The 21,399-nt window shown below is 34.5% G+C and overlaps 1 protein-coding gene across 1 annotated transcript; it reads right to left on the bottom strand.

Annotated features, from left to right (window-relative positions):
* Positions 1-2,132: 2,132 nt before the first annotated feature.
* Positions 2,133-12,034, bottom strand: LOC129968165 (tubulin beta-4B chain). Its single transcript, XM_056081990.1, has 6 exons — positions 10,817-12,034; positions 8,321-8,429; positions 7,288-7,398; positions 6,041-6,285; positions 3,014-3,650; positions 2,133-2,593 (listed from the first exon to the last, which is right to left on the bottom strand). Exons 1-6 carry the CDS (start codon positions 10,901-10,903, stop codon positions 2,424-2,426), a joined length of 1,359 nt encoding a protein of 452 aa, XP_055937965.1. The 5' UTR covers positions 10,904-12,034; the 3' UTR covers positions 2,133-2,423.
* Between the last annotated feature and the right edge of the window lie 9,365 nt (positions 12,035-21,399).

Consider the following 21,399-nt stretch of genomic DNA (forward strand, 5'->3'; position numbering starts at 1 on the left):
GATCTTACTGACATTCCATTGTTAGTATTTGACTTCTTCAGGGTGCACAATATCATAGACTTGATATAGCTCTGTTGTTTTGGAGGATGAGCAGCAACAACATAATATAAGCTGAGACATATTATTTTGCAGTTTTGGTCTTTCTAATTGTTTCTAGTTTATATTCGATGGAAATAAATTCTATCGATAATAAGTATATTCTTTGTTCAAACGAGGAGAAATAAAAGCTATAAATGCGTCACATAACTTAGGAATCGCCTTCAAATTATATAAAGTATTAGAAAATAAACAAAAAAATAAAGTTATAAATTCAAGTAAGTTTATTAAGTTACTTTCTTAATTGTCATCAACAGAGTTTACTAAGGCTTTATAATATTTTAGCGCCTGCGGCCTCATATTCTCAAAATCCATCACTATTTATCCACACCGTTACTGTTTGGTCATTCTTAAATTTTTGGTTTAATGCCAAAAATTTTAAGAATGACCAAAAAACTGGATATCGGAGAGCTTTTGTGAATTAACTTGTGGTTCAGTTGTAATTCGCAAAAGATGTTAAGAAATGAGTTTCGCAATAGGTAATACCAGAAAAAGAATGATGACTCTGCGAGACAGTCACTGTTACATCAAAATGCTGCGTATTAAAAACCACACTTAGCAAGACATAATGCATTTTGATAAAACAGTTAGGGCCACTAGCGATATATGGTATTTTGCAATAACATGCAACAATTTGTGAGTAGAACGTGGCTAATCTATACAAAAAAAACAAAATATTTGTGGCAAATTTATCAACATTTTTATACAACAGTGATACTGTAATGATTAATTAATCCAACGAAAATGGAAGCTAAAACATTTCACTTAAATACTAAAAATATGCACCATATAATCGATTCCAATTTAATGGTTTGTGTGAAAATTTGGTTTGGTTTAAGAGCACAAGAGCCAATTTGGCGATACTGCGCCAAATGGACACCCAAGAAAGGCAAGAATAGAAAAAAAATAGAATAAAATTATGCAATCTTTCAAAGAAAATTATTAAGTTTTCGAGATGAATCTGCTATTGCTTATCAGTGAACAATAGTGTCCATGCATGTTCTAGCATTAAAAGTCAGTGCCAGAATAATTTAATTTTAAGCTCAACTTTGCATTTTATAGATACAGCAGATATCTTAAACTAGTTCTCTGCTAAAGATGGATATTGTTATATAACATGCGCAGTTAATGTCTGTCACATGATTGTGATGCCATTAGAAACGAATCCTTTCTTAAATTCACTTCAGATGTCTTCATTTTAGACATACAATTTTTAAAAGGCAAAATTTCAGGGATAAAACTAATTTCTAGTTTCTTTCGTTGGTGCTATATGGGATAGTCTGAAAGATAAAAATTTTTTTTCTAAAATACATCGATACATGACTAAAATTTATATTGTAATAGTTTTTAAGCATATGATAATAATCTTGAAAGATATATAGTTTGTAGGGTTCAGAACTATGCTAATTAAAAAATTTTGAGTTACACCATGTAAGGCAAATGGCTTAAAGATTGGATGAGACAAGGGTATATGGAATGCCTGGGCATCAAGAAGACAAAAACATAAAAGCGTTTATACCATTTTTTTAAAAGAATAAAATGAAAAGTGAGTTGAAAAAAAAATACCATGCCCTGTGTGAATGCTTGACTACTGATAAACAACTGGGAACGAAATGATTGCATTATGTCCCAAGTGTGGCCTGTTCTTGATACGCTATGCTACTATCTAGAGGTTCATATATTTTGGGTGTAGAAATATTTATGTCCATCATTAAAAGACAAAACTGTTCTGTCAAAAAAAAAAAGGTCAAAAGTGTTCTATATACACTATCAGAAACAAAACTGTAAACATAAAATACCTAAAGGAGTAAACTATGGAAAAAAAATTGGTATAAAATAATCTTTTATATAACTATTCTAAGAAACAGATTTCTGATTTAGAAATCATTGCCATTTTTTCATTCTAAAATTAGCTTAATTATTTAAATTAGCATTAAAGTATTCTTAGCTTTAGATTCCTAAATTAGCTTTAAAAAAGCTAAAATTTTTGATATTATTGTTATACTTTATTAAAAAGACTAATACGGATAAGGAGGTGAAGGAAAACATATTTTATTCTTCTCACAAGATCTTCAACAAAATCTCTTGTGCATCTAGTACAAACGTATTTCATTTTGAGTGCAAGCACGCTGCATGAAAATCACAGTTATAAATGAATGTAAAATTTAGATCCTTCAATCAAATATGTTACAGTTTCAACAACAAAAGAAGAAACCGAAATCAGTGTCAGATTTTGAAACTTAGAATCTGAATATAATAATTTGAAACTTTTTTTAAACTGGATGATGAAAACTGGTCTGATGAAATTTTTTTTTCTTAATGAAAATCTATGCAGCTTCCTCTTCTTCGAATTCGCCTTCTTCTTCAGCAGTCGCTTCTTGATATTGCTGGTATTCGGATACAAGGTCGTTCATGTTTGACTCGGCCTCCGTGAACTCCATTTCGTCCATGCCTTCTCCAGTATACCAATGTAAGAACGCCTTGCGACGAAACATGGCTGAAATTGAGATTGAGAATTTTGTAATAATATTCTGTACATGATTCTTATAAGTAGATTATCAATTGATTAATAAATATTGTCTTTTTTTTGTACAACTAGCTGGAGTGCTTTACCCAAAACTTTCTCTCTTACTCTCTAATAAGAGTGTAATCCCAGAGAATGCGTGGTACTGACGTACAATAGTTACGAAATGTTTATCATTGGCATGAATTTAGCATTTTTAATGAATCTATCGTGTCATCTTTGGCGAGTTTTTTTCCCTATTAATTCCTCGCATGCAGTTAGTTAATAGTATCCGAAAATCGAATGTGTATTTTCATTCGACCGAAATTCACCCCTTTCCTTTTCATTTTATTCATCTAAAGGAAATAGTTTTTTTAAGTTCAGGAAAAAAGAAAGAATGCAAACATTTCATACCCGTAAACTGTTCGGAAATCCTCTTGAACAGCTCCTGTATGGCCGTATTGTTCCCTATGAATGTGGAGGACATCTTCAGACCTCTTGGCGGTATATCGCAGACGGCAGTCTTCACGTTATTGGGAATCCACTCCACAAAGTAGCTGCTGTTCTTGTTCTGCACGTTAAGCATCTGCTCGTCCACTTCTTTCATGCTCATGCGGCCACGGAATACAGCTGCAGCCGTCAAGTATCGTCCATGCCTGGGATCGCAAGCGGCCATCATGTTTTTGGCATCAAACATTTGCTGGGTAAGTTCTGGAACGGTGAGTGCCCGGTATTGCTGACTGCCTCTGGACGTGAGAGGAGCAAATCCTGTGATGAAGAAGTGCAACCGTGGAAATGGAACCATATTGACTGCCAGTTTTCGTAAATCTGCGTTCAGCTGCCCTGGAAATCGGAGGCATGTTGTTACTCCAGACATGGTGGCTGACACCAGGTGGTTCAGGTCGCCATAAGTTGGGGTGGTCAGCCTTAAAGTTCTAAAGCAGATGTCATAAAGAGCTTCGTTGTCAATGCAAAACGTTTCATCAGTGTTTTCTACTAACTGATGTACGGAAAGAGTGGCATTATAAGGCTCGACTACAGTATCAGAAACCTGAAATTAAATAGCAAGTTTAGTAAATAGACTCAACCAGTTAGTAAAGGTAACATTTAAAATAGAATACCCAACATATAAAGTATATTTCATAGCTTATTTGCTTCAAAAGCGCCTTTCTTATTCATTTGTAACAGATGTGAAATATCCACGGGATACTGAAATAATTAAAGTTATCGTTATAATTGAAATTATAAAGAAACTTATGAAAACACTTTTTAATTCATAAAATTTTTGAAGTTTAATATCAATTCCCATTTTTATGTTTAAAAGTGTATATTAGATTCGAGTTTCTAATTTATTACTATTTAAAGCTCCTCATTTAGTTCATACTTACCATCATTTTTATATCTGCCAACGGGATTATTTTTAGGAATTTTCATACTTAATCTAATTATGTTGATGTTGACCATATACATCTTAATGGTTTTATTGTTAAATAACCTGTGTACTCATAAATAATTAATGGATTCTTTTATTTGAAACTTATGTTGTTCAGTGAAAACAGTAAATATTTCTCTCCTATGTTTATTTTGGACACATAGTTCTTCGTGTACGTTCTTTACTTGTATATATTTTGTGTTCCCTATTATTTATTTCTTTTTTCAGCTTTTCCTTTTGCTTCTTTGTCACGTGATACTGAAGCACTTTTATAAATAAAACGGAATATTTGTTTTGTAAAGGAATATATATATATATATATATATATATATATATATATATATATATATATAACGAAACAAACTGCTAATGTATTTATTTTTAATTCGATTGTTTCCAACTAAAGAACAGGAAAAAATGGATGGGTTTATGATCTTTAAAATTCAAGACAAATTCATTTAATTCATATCCTGACTCTACATTCTGAAGGTTCTAAGTTAGTCTTCAAAACAAACAATTATTCGCCGGCGTCAAGACCTAGGAGCAGCACCCGTGATTTGGGCATTCCGGGTTCGAGTCCTGGTTCGGGCATGGTTGTTCTTTGCCCTGTGTTCTATCTGTGAGGTGTGTGAAAGAGCCCCACCCTTTTAAAAAGTGGTTATGCAAGCGAGTATGTGAGTATCATCTTCAAATGAGCAAGAAGTTAGGCTTCTGCCTTCGGGTACTCAGGGGCCTTTACCTTCAAAAGAAAACTGCACAAACTCGGCTTAAATCGCTGACTTCGTCAGCGGGTTTGTCTATTGCAAGTGCCATAAGTAACAACAACAACAATAAACAATTATACTAATATTCATTTGCATGATGGCTTTTAGTACTTTTTTTTTCTAATAGAATTGAAGAGTTTCTATAAAAACACACACTCAATATTTTAAAGCTCACATTGGAAAAAAGCATAATCATCTTTGTTAATAATAAAAGACGAATATATATGTATTGGCGTTCTACAGACCAAATCATTTAACCTACAATCTAGACCTTTAAAATTCGTGCAAGCTTTTCTTAAATTTCGGTAATTTTTTTAAGAATATTATTTTGTTTAATTTCCAACTGTAGATTACATTGTTGCCATGAAATTCAAACCGTTTTCTTTGTTTCGTCAAATACAGAATCGCTTGGTTACGTTTTTAATAGCATTTGATGTCAAGCGATTATAATAAAACACAGTGCACAAAGAATGGAGCATATGCAATTAAAATAACAGCGCTTTAGTGTCAGACAATTTAGCGTATCATAGACCTGAGGTTAAATCTAAATGATTTATCTGAAATCAAATATAATTTCGGGAATTAACCGATCACCCGAAGTGACTAGTGATTAGAAAATACGTATGGTATGCGGTTAGCTTTGTGAATGCTTTGAAGAATCGATTTCGCATTTTGGACCTCTTCCCTGCGTTTGTCCGTACCAAACAATTGATATAGGTTTATAATTTAATTTTACTGTCAAAATAATACACCCATTATCATTTATCTAAAAATGAGTTTATTATTAAATTACGGTACCCTCATATATTGGAGTAGACAGACCGACAGACACTCTCTTCTTCGCCAAATTTGATCCGAAATTTAATACAGATGGGTAATTTTGCAGATTATACCATTTAGTCTTTTTCGTTTCCCATTTATTGTGCTTACATGTTTTCGTACGGCTGACAGACTTTCTGTAGAATGAATTTTATAAAAAAATTGATTGAAACTTATAATTTAGCCGTAAATGCCGCATATTTAACTTAATCCGCCTAACACATTGAATTGCCGTATTCATAAACAAACTTTTTTTTTTTTTTTTTTTTTTTTGTTCTTGGGGTTGTCTAAACCATAGATACTTTTTAAAATCACAAAGTAAAATTTTTGGCAGAACTTTTTTTTTTCCCTTTGAGTATTTCATGCACCAAAAAAAATATAAAAATGAAGACATCAGTTTAAAATCACCAACAACCAGTGTCTTACCTTGGGCGAAGGCACTATACTGAAAGTATTCATAATGCGATCTGGATATTCTTCCCTGATTTTGGAGATCATGAGGGTTCCCATTCCAGATCCAGTGCCCCCTCCGAGGGAGTGGGTCAGCTGAAAACCCTGCAAGCAATCGCAGCCTTCCGCTTCTTTGCGAACCACATCCAGCACAGAATCCACCAATTCGGCACCTTCGGTGTAGTGACCTTTGGCCCAATTATTGCCAGCTCCACTCTGACCTAGATAAGAGGATAAAATTCTGTAGGGAATACTTTCCAATTGTTCATGTTTGGTGCATTTTTGGTGTTGGCAGAAAAGTAAATCTAACTACTATGAATATATCAAATATGTATTCTGTTTTTTATAATATTTAGACATTTTTACTTTTCCTTTTGGACACTGATAAAAAATGTGATAAATAATAAAAATATTACTTCATTGTAAAAAATTTTTAAATTAAAATTATTTATGTTTTTATTGTATTATTATATTATTCCTAGTGACTTTATTTTATGATTTTAATTATTAATCTAATTCATAAATGTCTTCATTCTAAAAACCTATTTCAAAAAATGAAAAAAAAATCTATGAAATATGAATTTTTTAATTAATTATTGATAAATGATAAGTGAACGAAAATCAATTAGTCAATAAACTCTAATGAATTCTTTTGTGTGTATGAGACTAAAGATCGCTTTTTTAACAAATGTTGTTTATAAATATCAATATATACGTTAAAAGATAGCTACGTTATGATTCTTTAAAAGTATTGTTTTAAGCAACAACATCAAAAAACGTAAGAAACTGATTAAGAGTTAAACTCGAGTCATTAAACAATCCCTAAACTAGAAAATGTTCAAATGATCACTAAACTAGAGAATTTCCAAGTGATAACTCTCCAAATTAGGTATTAGATTTAAGATGATTAAAATCATTATGGTGGCCTGCCATCCTACTACTTGGGGGAAAAAATTACGACAGTTAGGTGACGACGCAGTACCTTATTTCAAATCTTACGTTTTTAAGTGATTATGTCTACAAAATTTAATCAGTTTGGCGACACTGCAGTACTATATTCTCGAGTCTTACATTTAAAAAATAATTAGGTCTTCAAAATTATATATAATATTTTTTTAAAAAAATCACAAGGTTTTTAATAATTTTTATTGATATTTTAACATTTCAATAATTCTGAAACTGAGGGGGGGGGGAGTTGCATACGTGTTAATAGAGTAACTCACCAAAAACAAAATTATCTGGCCGGAAAAGTTGGCCAAAAGGCCCTGATCGCACAGAATCCATAGTGCCTGGTTCCAAATCCACCAAGACAGCTCTGGGGACATATTTACCTCCTAAAAATCGAAAAAAAGTTATTAATTAAAAAATATGTAGAAAAAAATGTTAGAAGATATCAATTTATATCTTATTTATTTTAATAAAAAATGAGTAATCAAATTCGATTGCCCAATTAATGGTTGACTCCATGGATACTATCTCCTTTATCTGCTTCTGATGATGTCTTAAATGATTAATGGACAAATATTATTTTTAAAATTTGCTAAAACTGTTGAATCATTGAGGTTTATCAAGGGAAATTTATTTCACAAAAGCAAGCTAACAAACCACGGTCCCTATTTTTACTCGGTCTTACTGAAGTATATACTTCAATAGCTGAAATCCCAAGCAAAAACAACATTTTTTTCATAAATTTTCAATGGCAATAATTTTTTTAGTCTTAGCGAAATATATTTTGGCTCTTTTCTTAACCTTCTTTAATTATTTCCCCATCATTTTTCATTTAGCTGTTTCTGACAGATTTTTTTTAGCTGCTTTCCTTTCTATTAAAAAAAGATTATACTACCTCTATGCCTAAATTATCTACTCAAATATTAAGACAGTTTTCTAATTTAAAATCAAATGAGAATTTTGTATCAAAGAAGGCGGGGTTCTCGCTTAATAATAAGTATTAGAAAATATCTAATTTTCAATGTCTTATCGTATCTTGAATTGTCTTCTGTCCTTATCTTGGAAAAATTAGCGATATATTACTCTATTTTTTTCACTAAACAAAAATTATTTGGCATTTATTAATTAATGGCGAAGTATTGGCGATAATTTAGACATCTTTTAATATAAACAGTGTAATCAGATGCTTATTTTCTTCTCATAAGTTAGATGCGCGTTCATAGCGCTTCGATGCCTTTTTGGTTTTGGTGCTACATTTGGCGAATTTTGGCTCTTTCACCGTAAATTAATGAATTTACTTTTTATTACCTGTTGCTTCGTTATAGTAGACGTTTATTCGTTCCAACTGTAAATCAGAATCTCCATGGTAAGTACCAGTTGGGTCGATGCCATGCTCATCTGAAATTACTTCCCAAAACTACAGACAAAAGAAAAAAAATCTATATGATTAGTTTTGAACATCTATATGGTTATATATTTCTTTTATATTTGTAATTCCGTTTAGTATTTCATATGATATCATGGTTCATATTATGTAATTAAAAATAGCACACTTCTCATTTTGATGCCAAGATGCCGCTAAACTTCAGATTAATATACGGTCGCCAAAATTTAATTATTTATGAGCAATTTCTCGCCAAACGCATTTTTGATAATTTTTTATTGCGACCCTCAAAACCGTCTGTTATTATCCAAAATGGTGGGATATTGTTGAGTTTTTGAATGATTGGCACCATTTCGATGTGTTTAGGGAGAAACCATACAGTAATCCCAAGTCTTAGTGCCAAATGTTATGTGCCTTAGATTATTGTGATTCTTCGCATTTTGCCAAAATGTGGCAGTTCTGATCACTGTACGTATAATGAGCAGCAGAAGTTTTCAAAGCTTTTATTTTAATGGAGTGATAAACATTATTATGAGCGCAATACAGAATGCAGATTAAATTTTCCAAGACCATGAGAAATATACCTAAAACCAAATTCTTCAAATTTTCAATGTTAATGGTAACTTATTTTATATCTCTGATTAAAGCTGCTTTTAAAAATATTATAATATTTTGATTGAAATCTTTATTTGTCATATAGCTAACAATTTGCCCAAAAGCAAGATGGGATAGACATATTAATACATAAAAAAGAATTTTTTTGGGATGACTTCTCGTCAAATGTAATTATGGTGATATTTAGTTGCAACCATGTAAAGCGGCTGTTACCATTTCTAGTATCCATCCAATATGGCGAGTCTTTGGACAGTTGGTACGATTTTGACATTCTTAGCCAGAAACCGTACATTAATCGTACCCAAGTACAGTGACGATTTCTCAATGCAGTGAAATTGTCACTGAAAGTAGTACTTTTTCATTTCGCCGATGCATGTTCGACAACTTTATTGGCGACAACGCATAATTTACACATAAAAAAATGAATGATAATTATATGATATTCCGTTCGTGTCATCGATTTGTAGCATTGATTGTATCATTTTTTGGCGACTTTATCGCCTGTACAGAGCTTGAGTTGCCATATTGGCGACAAATTTGAAGACAGCACTAAATTAGCTTTCTTTACTTTGATTAAATAATGCAGTAAAAATAATATAATGATTTGATCATATAATGAAATTTTTACATTCGAATTTATTTTAGTTAAATTAATTATAATTATTTTAATACAGTAATATTCCATCATCGAAAGCTAAAAAAGAAGACTACTGTAAGTACTCGTCAAATCTTTCGCTGACATAAAAATCTAGATATTTAAATCTTCTTTTTACAAATATCATGAAGTTTCTAACTCAAGAGAATGTTAACTTGAACAAGCGCATATATCAAAAAATTAATCAGCCAATAGTTTTTCAAAATTATTATTAATTGGTCAAATGAAGTAACAAGTCGAAATTATTTTATATAATAAGCTAAATGAATTTATTTTCTTCAAACAATCTGAATTCCAAAAATATTGAAATATAACAAGAAAAAAACGGGTAAGATCAATGTCCGGTTCCTTGTTAGAGACGTCATGATCGGCCAGTTGTTTGAAAACGTGCCAAAACTACGCAATTATATAAAATAACTATGCCATTTTGAATGATTATAAGAAATCGTAACTGACTGTTTTTAGGGTTGCTCTAAAAAGTGACAGGATTATATGAGGTGAGAAATCGCTTCAAGATAATTCAAGTACAGCAACCGGACTTAATAAGGCTAAGCTTTGATATACAGACATTTGGCGCTTTGCGAGGTTGGCAATTTTTCGGTGGCGCTTTTGCTACAGTTCGCGCTACATTCGGCCATTTCACTAAAATTTGGCGATAAACTACATTTTTGACGAAAATGACTGTATATCAAAGTTGTTCCATTGAAAAGTATCTTACTGAAAATTACTTTTTAAAAAAACAAGTAATTTAGTTTTTATTAAGCACCCATATATATAATTTTGAATTTGTAGTCTAACTATTGATATAATACGAAAATACAGTGCGAAATATTTGGTAAAATTAATAATTCTTAAAACAAGTTCAGATAAATTTTAAATAATTTCATTCAAATTAATACTTAAAAAATACAAAATTTCCTTTACAATAGAGCATATATTAATTTCAATTACTCCTAATTCGCTCTATAATCATAAAAAAGACTAAAAATTTATTATTAGATTTCAATATAAATATTTTATTACAAACTATCACCAAATGTTAAATACAATTTAGAGCCATTTTGAGAATAACTATGATCATAAAGCCATTTTAACGCTTGAAATTTCAGAGATAATCAGGGGAAAAAAATAGGAAGAAAATAATATTTACCTTTGCCCCAATCTGATTACCGCATTGTCCAGCTTGAATATGAACTATTTCTCGCATTTCGAACTCAAAAAATGACTCAGTAATCATGCAATGTTCAGCGAAAACGGACAAAATACAAATTTTGTTGAAATGGAACAATGAATGAAAACACAACCTCACGCGAAACTAAGAAACATTATTTCACGTTTTGAAAATTACGGAATTTAGCCTTTCATTGATAAGCATTTAGATAATATTTTTTTTTTAAAATTAAAAGTACAATTTGTCGTCTTAAAATGAGATTCTCATTTTTATAAATCGATCGGCCCATTTAAATATTTTAAAATAATTTTGATTTGTGAATTTGATTCAAATTCATATCTAACTAAAAATAAAATTTCATCAATAAATTTTTTCATTAAATTTTCTGTAAATGATATTTGAATGGCAACCTCTAAAAAAAGTTCATCTGGAGATCTGACTTTTCTAGTTGCTCGTGCTTTAATTTCTAGAAACACATGAAAATTTTTAATTTAATTAAAATATTTATGAAAAATAAAATAATTTGAAAATCGAAATATTTATGAAATGATAATTAATCATTACTCTGATATTGATTACTGACACTAACAAACAAACACCTCAAAGCTCCACAAAATCTCACAATTTCATTTGAATTGATCCCAATAAAATGGGTAAACTTTTAAACTGCCATACGAACTTAGAAAAGTGCTACCCCATGCTCAATAAAGTAATGAATAATCCATTAAAACTGAATTCAGGAATTTAATTACACAATCAATAGGCAGTTCGAATACCAATAAATCATCCGGAACGATCAGACACTAGTTCAATCAGCAGCTTGAAGACCGTATAATTCTCATCTGCAAATTCACAACTTTTTAAATTCTATAACAGCAAACAAACAAAGCTCATCAAAATGAACAGCATAAACCGCCTTTCCAATGGTACCTCCAGACAACAATTGCAAATACAAACTCGAAGACTTCAAGAAAGATATTTTAAAAAATACCCCAATTGATGTTGAAATGACATCTCCAACAGAAAAGAAAAAAGAAAAAAGACAAAAGGCAATTTCCACCTAGTTTCTCTAAATAGAGCAGCAAAGAAATTAAGAGCCTTTACGAATCCCAGATTAATACTGAAAACTCTTTATCGAATCACCCCAACAAAGGAATGGCCTATAAAGAAATGCGCAAATGAAAATCTGCAACTAGCAACGACAGTATGCAAAAGATTAAAAACGGTTCAAAATCACTGCCAAACGCGAGGGATTTCCTTCCGTTTTACCGTAAATAACCGGAAGCAGATAAACTGAAACAAAAAGTCGTTACTGACCTCATGAAGGTTGCTTCAAAAGCGGATATCTATCACTTTTCATTAAGGGAACAAACATTTCTTTTCTGTTGAGGTGTTTCCAGCTTCTTCCCATTCAAGAGAGATTTGGAGGAACAACATTCATATACTATATTTAGAACAGCCTATGCAAATACCTTGGGAAATATTGAAATAGAAGGAATATTTACTACCACCCTGACCAGAATTCCAGACCCGAAATCATATGACCCATGCAAGTCAAAAGACCCCCCCCCCCTCCCGATACAAGCAGTTTCCTGGACGGCTACACCCTAGCCACTGCCAATTATGCTTAGGTGAACAGTCGAGTCCTGATAAAGAGGCTAAACACCGTTCATAAAATAAAACGTAAAGCCGGAAAGTCAGAAAACATCATCAGAGTATTCGCTGAGACCCTGGAAGACGTTAGAAAATAAACAACTTATCTTGACAAAGAAAAGAAAGAATATTACGTAATCGCAGATAGAGTAGAACTCTTTGTAAAAATTGTCATAAAAGGACTTTCCAGATGTAGACGTAATAAATGAGGGATTAAATAATCTTGGTTATAGAGTTGATAAAGTAAGCCAACTAAAAATTTTTAAACCAAAGATTCCCTTCCAATTTTTCATAATTTAAGTAAATCTTCAGTTTTTATTGCTCAAACCCCTTACTAAAGAATCTTATTATCTTGCCGTTACTCTACTCACGTGTTATGTCTGAAGGTTAAGAACTTTGAGTCCAAGCCTTTTACTCTCGTCAAATTGGCAACTTGTCATTCAAAAACGAAAATATGGAGGAAATTTAAAGACTAGACCAGCTTTTTTATATAATAGTAAAGATGGAAAAATATGTAAGAAAATCAATGCCGCAATGCTTTAGATGCCAGATTTGATAGCATGGGGCGGTTAATTGTTAGATGAAATCCAAATGCATTAAGTGGGCATATGAATGTGAATTGAGGGATTACACAGATAAAAGCACTGAAAAATCAGTAATTAAATTTGCAAATTGCTAAGGCTTACATGCAGTCAGTTACAGGGGATGCCCACGATACCCAAATATAAATATAAAAAAGTTGTATCCTGTAAAAGTTTTGCAGCAATAGCTAGAGTTAAGAATGCACAAAATACTGAAAACCAAACACCCCAAAACATAAATAAACCAATGACTGAATGCCAGACTAAAAGTGAGGAGAAAAATAATTATGAGCAAAATATAAACAAAGGAACTCCCTTCATAACCAAGGACCTCGTAGCCTTAATGCAGTTAATGGAAGAGTTAAGAACATTTTTCTCAGAGATATAGTTACAAATCTGTAATTTTGCTACCCGGCATGAATAGTGTCATCGTGAGAAAGACCGTTGTAAGATATGTGCTGAGCGGCTGCCACGTCAATGACCTGAGAGCTTAGCGACCATTTGGCGACGAATTTGGTGAGTTTGGCGACTAAATGGATCATACTGGAAAGTTCGAGAAGTTTCACGATCCATCCAATAGGAACCAAGATACACTCAGATACGTCCTGATTGGTCTGAAGATTCTAGCCCCGCCTCCCGGAACTATAAAAGACGGGCAATCTGAAGCTGCGGGGAAGTTTCCAGGCTATCTGATTCGTATATTAGAATCATACCTCACCGATCGTTCCTTTAAAGTCAGAGTAAAACAAGAACTATCGGATACAAAACGCATAAGTGCAGGAGTACCGCAGGGCTCAAAACTGGGACCTGTGTTATTCTCAATCTATATTAACGATATGCCCAAGCAATTCAACACGATGTTGTGCTTGTACGCAGATGACACAGCAATACTGGCCAAGAACAAGAATCCTAAATACGTGCACATTGCACTCAATAGACACCTACACAAGTTGGAGGATTGGTTCCAGAAATGGAAAATTGAAATCAATGCCTCCAAAACGGAGGCGGTTATGTTTCACAGATCCCAAAAACAACCGGATTTTCCCAAGCTGACCATTAAAAATAATCCCGTCCCGTGGTCTCAGGAAGCTAAATATTTAGGAGTAATACTTGACATTAAATTAACCTGGAAAAAACACTTTAATTATGTCAGAGACAAGTTCCGAGCTCAGTCGCGTAAATTTTTCCCCTTAATAGGCCGGAACTCAAAAATGCATAGGGATACAAAAATGCTTATCTTTACAGCCTATTTGCGTCCAGTACTCACATATGCATGCACCGTCTGGGGTTATGCTGCAAAATCAAACTTAAAAATAATTCAGCAGCAATATAACCAAGTAATCAGAACAATATGCAAAGCCAGGCGATTCATGAGAACCGTCGATGTCTGCAATGCAATTAATTACCCGACCTTTACCGAAACCATCAAACAACTTTCAACTAAATTTTATAATAGTCTGGACAATAATAAAAATGAAGCAATAGCCCAGATTAGTAAATACACCCCAGATATTAAAATTAAAAGACCCAGAAATGTGCTACTCCTTCAATAACCCCACACTAATGCCTAAAGTACCAATGACACGGCCAGCCCACCCAGCCAAGAAACGATTCCTATTCGCTACCCGGGAACAGTAGCCTAGCCTCGAAAACGAACAACTCAACTGCAAAAAACATCTCTCTGGGTTTTTCACTGCGCATTAGACTGACTCCGCCCCCTGCTGGAACAACGCTCTTCTACTGGCTGACCAGGCTCACTACCGCTCCTACTCCCCTGTCTTCGAACTATGGGACAGCGTCAACAGAGACCTCTTGCTCTTTTCACTCTCCGATCCGGACCCATGCAAACGACTACCCGACCAGCTCCCTGCTACAGCTCACCATCTATTACCGAAGTTAAGGGCATACCATAACGCCAGGCTTTCATTACCAGGATCATGGAGATAGCCTTGCTACGCAAGGCGGGTGCTCCGGATAACTTACCATCATCTGCTGCGGGGAAGTGGTGTGTATTGTCAGAAGTTGTGTGTGAGAGGAGTCGGAGTCGCCGACAAGTGAAGAAACTGGAGGATTAGACAGCAAGCAAGCTGCGGAACTATAGCGATTAAATGCAATTATATAGCGATTAAATTAGCGGTATTTGTAGAAGAAAAATTTTGTAACATTTGGTGTCAGAAGTGGGATTAGTTGGACTTTTCTGTGTATGCCTTGAAACAGAGGAATGGATGAAAAATTCGCAGAGCTACTTGCCATGATGGCAGAGCTGAAGAAAGGACAAGAGGAATTGAAAGCCGGATATGAAGAAATAAAGAATGAATTAAAGAAAGAAATTTTAGAAGATCAAGTTAATAAAATCGAAGACGTCCAAGATATGACAGAAGAAATTGAAGGAAACAGCGAGAGCCAAGTGGACGAAGAAAAGACTGAAGATCGAGTAGAAACCGGTGTCACTGAAGAGAAATTTAGCCATCCGGATGATAAACCAAAGTTCAATAAGGAGATGCACGAACAAGGAGGCAGTCAAATGCAGAGCTGAAACAGAGCTTCTCCGAATGTGTCCCCTGAAGTGGAATCGAAGGAGCAAACACTTGGGGATGGAGAAAATGAACTCTGTTTGGATGGGTCTGTTAGTGGCGACCCGTGCTCGATGCCTATGGATGCAGGTGTTAATGCGACCCTGTTCGGAATGGATTCATCCCAGAGGTTAAAGGGACAGCTTCTTTGCAAGTCTCTTAGTAACTCCTTGCAGAGTGCTTCGGATGAAGACTACGTGGCTGGAATCGCTGATCCCTGTAGTCTCGGCCTCGATCTCCTTAAAGAATTCAACCTTGCGGTGGATTTGCATAGGAGTGTGATGCAAAAAGGAGCCAACGAATCTTCTGTGCATTCGGATCAGTTATGTCATCGCCGAGGAACCCTTCCCGCAAAGGCAGATGTCCTCTTCAAAAGATCCTGCGTGGAGAGCTGCGGACAATTCTCGAGTCATGAGAATGAGCCGGGAATAGGTATTCCCGTGAAAGCTCTACCGAGCGAATCCCTGGGTTTCAAGCGGACCCCGGAAGGCACTGTTGGATAATCCTGATATTCGGTTAACTCGATGGAAGAAGTTCAAAATGACCAATGGACCAGCATGGCTAGAATTCGTTCCGGAGAGTTCAGCTACGATGCGATGTTTGGCTCCATGGGACACTGCATTTTAAGGAGCGGAATCAAGTCTGGGTGTACAATCCGAAACGACGAAGAGGTCCGTGTCAAAAGCATTCAGAAGGTTCGGATGGATCTTTAGTCGCCGCCAAATTAGTGAATGATGTCATCTTCAAAAGTGCGGAAGTCGCCAAACGCATCAACATCATCACATCGCTCGGAAGCCTACGCCAGCTGTTGGATTGAAGTGGGACTGCTGGAACGTCAGTCTTTAAAGAGGGGAGCAATGTTACAAATCTGTAATTTTGCTACCCGGCATGATAGTGTCATCGTGAGAAAGACCGTTGTAAGATCTGTGCTGAGCGGCTGCCGCGTCAATGATCTGAGAGCTTGGCGACCATTTGGCGAGTTTGGCGACTAAATGGATCATACTGGAAAGTTCGAGAAGTTTCACGATCCATCCAGTAGGAACCAAGATACACTCAGATACGTCCTGATTGGTCTGAAGATTCTAGCCCCGCCTCCCGGAACTATAAAAGACGGGCAGTCTGAAGCTGCGGGGAAGTAAAATTCAGTCTGCGAGAAAAAATAGGGACAACTATTTTCACAAAAACCAAGCTTTGATCAGGCCAAATGTCAGTTTTGCAGGTCTTTTTAAAAACACAAGCCATCATGAGATGGCGCCTCGATTACACTCTTACCACACAAGCCCACCAGAGCTGGCGCCACAAACCTATGGTCACAAACAAGCCAACATCACCTTTTTAGAAGGCAATGATTTCGCTGACATTATAGAAGCAATGAAAGAACTTAAAAAGCTAACGACCGAGTACCCGTTACTCTTCTCACAGCTTAAAAAACTAAAAACCGCAAACACTGTTATGGGAAAACTGGATATACTCATGAAGGCATTCGATAACCCAAGTCAACCTGTGATTAACTAGTTTTCTCCTGCAATAGCCTTCGCATTGTCTACTGGAATGCAAATGGCATTAACAATAAAATAATTGTCCTTCGTAATTTTGTAAATAAGTATAACCCCCATGTAATCCTACTGCAAGAAACCCACCTTAGGCCACAAAGAAAAATTTTCCTGGCAAACTATTTCTCATATTACAGTTACAAAGCTAACCAGGCTGGCGGTGGTACCGCAATTTTAATTAAAAACGGTTTACCTCACAGTGAGGTCCCCCCACCTTTACTACAACATGTAGAAGCTAGCGTGGTAAAATTAAATTTTAAAAATCAAGATCCAATAACCCTAATCTCTATTTATATCCCCCCAGTGCAGATAATTCCAATTTTATTTTCGACATCGAAAACATGATGCAAACAGGACCTAATCAAATAATTTACGGAGACTTTAACGCTCACCATGTTAGCTGGGATTGTAAGCGTAACTGCCCAAAAGTTAATTCCCTAAAATCATTCGCCCTTCAGGCCGGATTAGACATTATAGCACCGTCCACCCCCACTAGATTTGGGCCTCAGTCAGCCAATACAATAGACCTCACCTTAATTAAAGACTTCCTGTACCCATATGAAATTCACTCCTAACCTGAACTTAGCTCTGACCATAATCCCATCTTATTAAATTTTTTCTTTAAATATTCCCTGCCCAATAATCTTAATAAATATAAAACAAACTGGAATAATTTTAAATTAACCCTCAGTCAATCAGAAACCCCAAACATTGATGAATTTACAAACCCAGATAAACTTGACCATTTTGTAAACATCTTCGAATCGCAAATTATTAATGCAAAAAATCTAGCCTCCACCCCCATTATAAATAGTCAAAATTTTATTGGCCCTAAAATTAGAGACCTAATCAGGGACAGGAACTTTGCCAGGAAAATTTTTCAAAAAACTAGAGACCCAGTCTTCAAAAGACTAATGAATCAAATTAATAAGGAAATTGAAAAACTTAACAATAAAATCCAAAACAATGAATTTATACACAAATTAATTAGTGTTAACACAGAAGACGGATCAATCTGGAAACTTGTCAAAACTTTTAAAAGTAAAAAACAAAAAATTCCGGCCCTTAAAGACCCTGCTAGTATTGCAATAACTGATAAAGAAAAAGCAAATTGCCTGGCGGCTAGCCTTGAGAAACAATTTCAACTTAATGAATTGAGCAATTTCACCACAGAACATAATGTAAATAATACAGTCAAAAGCTTTCGCGACTCACTGCCACAAAAATTTATCGATATTCCCCCTCCCTCATCTGATGAATTAAAGGATCATATTAAAAAACTTAATATCAAAAAAGCCCCTGGCCTTGACAGTATTAACAACAAAATGTTAAAAACACTTCCGGACAATTACCTAAAATTTTTAATTAATATAATTCATAGCATTCTCAAATTAGAACATTTTCCCATGTTATGGAAAACAGCTGCAGTTATCCCCATATTAAAACCAGGAAAAGACCCAACTGATCCCTGCAGTTATAGACCCATATCCCTACTCTCCTCTGCCAGCAAAATTGCTGAACAGATAATTCTCAATAGATTAAATAATTACCTAGAAGAACATAATATACTAACACCTGAACAATTTGGATTTCGCCGTAACCTATCTACAACCCACCAATTAATTAGAGCAGTAGAATTCATTGAGGAAGGTTTTGAAAATAAACAAAAAACTGCAGCGGTTTTCCTTGACATTCAGAAAGCTTTTGACAGAGTTTGGCAAGATGGTCTTATTTGCAAGCTAATTAATTACAACATACCCCCACACCTTATCGAAATTATAATTTCTTACCTTAGTTACAGATCCTTTAAAATCAAAATAAATAATGAATTTTCTGAATTAAAACCTATTCTTGCAGGTGTACCTCAAGGATCTAAACTAGGGCCAATTTTATTTTCCTTGTTTATTAATGATATCCCCAAGCAATTTAACACTATGTTGTGCATTTACGCGGATGACACTGCAATACTAGCTAGAAACAAAAATCAAAATTTCATTACCATAGCTTTAAACCAACATATTAAATCTCTAGAGGACTGGTTCGTCGAATGGAAAATTGAAATAAATGCTAGTAAAACTGAAGCTATAGTTTTTAATAAAAATAACTGTAAAAAGAATTTCTCCCCAGTTAAAATTAAAAATCAAATTGTCCCGTGATCTAAGGAATGCAAATATTTAGGCGTTATTCTAACCCCACTTTATTTACACAGCTAAAAAGTTTCGAGGCCGTACTCGTAAATTTTATTCCTTAATTTCTCGAAACTCCAACATGAGTAGACAAAATAAAATGCTTATTTACTCTGCCTACTTGTGTCCAGTATTAACTTATGCCTGCCCTGTGTGGGGATATGCTGCCAAGACTAATCTTAGACTTATTGAACGCCAGCAAAATAACTGAATTAGAAATTTCTGCAATATGAAATACTACATGCCCAATACAAATATGTACTTATGCCTAGACTAACCCCCTCTTAAAAAATTCATTAAAAATCTAGCCACTAACTTCTTTAAAAACATGGATAAGAACGAAAATGAAGCAATAGCTAAAATTCCTAAATATAAACCATCTACAAACTCTAGAAGACCCCGTAATATACTACTTTAATTTATCTCAGCCCTTTAGTTTTTCTTCCTAACTTTTATTTTTTCAAACTCAAATTAAACAGTATCTCAATAGCCAATTCTAGCTCAAAAGCAGTAAAAACTTACTAAGCCCAACGGCAGCGTACCCTCCCCCCACCCTCACCCTAATATCAGACAATCACAATGAGTCCTGACACTCGCCATCTCCAAATCTCGTCGAAGACGGCCACGGCAAAGTATAGACAGCAAAGCACTGTGAAGTCTCTCCTTACCGGGGATAAGCCCCTGCCAGGGCTAGGTGCCCCGTCAACCCAACCATCAAGCTGCGGAGAAGTGGTGTGTATCGTCAGAAGTTGTGTGTGAGAGGATTCGGAGTCGCCGACACGTAGAGAAACTGGAGGATTAGACAGCATGCAAGCTGCGATATTATAGCGATTAAATGCGTTTCGACTGATTGGAGGTATTTGTAGAAGAAAAATTTTGTAACAATATTAAAGCCCTTCTCAACAATTTAAATAGTATGGAAGCACCAACTGATAAATTAATGCTAACTATGGAAGCTCTTAGAGGATCTCCTACTATGTCACAATGAGTTGCGCTCCCAATTTTCTTATGTTTTCCTGGGATGTAAATGGATTTGTAGATAAAGCTTTTTTTTTAGGGAATTTCTGAATAATTACAAACCAATCTGATACTGATACAAAAGACGCATATGAGAACTGCAGATAAGTTATATTTCTTCAATCATCACTTTTATTCTCCCCTCCCCCCTCTCCAACAGAACTGGCTCCTGGAAAAGAGTAACGACAATAAAAATAAAATCTGTTATTCAGCATCATTCAATAATTAATCTAACTCTTTATCGCGTAATCGAATTTTTCAAAAATGTCCGTCCGTTTGTCTGTCTGTGACAAAGATAACTCAAAAACACCCTGAGCCAAACGAGTGAAATTTGGTATACAGTCTCTACAGCAAATTTGAAGATTTCAAATTTTGAGCAAAATCCATTCAGATAAAGTCTGTCTGTCTTAAGAATATAAGTTAAGAATAAAGTCTTTAGAATATAAGTTAAGAATAAAGTCTTTAGAATATAAGTTTACATAATAATTACAAAATGAAGAGAGCTAAATTTATAAACGCAGATTTGGCATTTATAATGCAGAAAATTATAAAATTTTGAACCAAATCCAACAAGATGTTGATCGTTTATTGATCTGCATGAAACATGTAAACAAAAACGCAATGTTTTAAATATATAAAACTTGCTATGTGCTTTTGTGACTACAAGCTTAGCTCTGTGTCAACTTTTGGTTTCAATAGCCAAATAACTCGCCAAGGATCCCACCAGATTCAATAAAAATGCTAAATTCAAGCCAAAGGCTGATATTACGTAACTATTGAGTGCCAATGCTATGCAAAGTGTCCTCTGGTATAACACCTTTATTAGAGAGTGCGCGAGAAAGTTTTGGAGAAACAACTCCCGCTGATTATTATGTTATCGTATTCACAGATCGAAAGACAAACATTATTCCTAAAACATGTTTTTCGGATTCATGTCCCCTATACTGGGGGATTCATCAAAATTTATTGTGAAAGTCTCTCTGTTTCTAAAAGAATTGT

The sequence above is a fragment of the Argiope bruennichi genome, chromosome 1 (assembly GCF_947563725.1).
Source record: "Argiope bruennichi chromosome 1, qqArgBrue1.1, whole genome shotgun sequence".
Lineage (NCBI taxonomy): Eukaryota > Metazoa > Arthropoda > Arachnida > Araneae > Araneidae > Argiope > Argiope bruennichi.

What these genes read in the sequence shown, in the direction of transcription:
- LOC129968165 (XM_056081990.1), bottom strand. Translation starts at nt 10,903, where the DNA reads ATGATTACTGAGTCATTTTTTGAGTTCGAAATGCGAGAAATAGTTCAT. An exon ending in GTATAGTGCCTTCGCCCAAG is followed by an intron (nt 3,651 to 6,040) that starts GTAAGACACTGG and finishes ATTTAATTTCAG; the next exon opens with GTTTCTGATACTGTAGTCGA. An exon ending in GATTTCCGAACAGTTTACGG is followed by an intron (nt 2,594 to 3,013) that starts GTATGAAATGTT and finishes TCTCAATTTCAG; the next exon opens with CCATGTTTCGTCGCAAGGCG.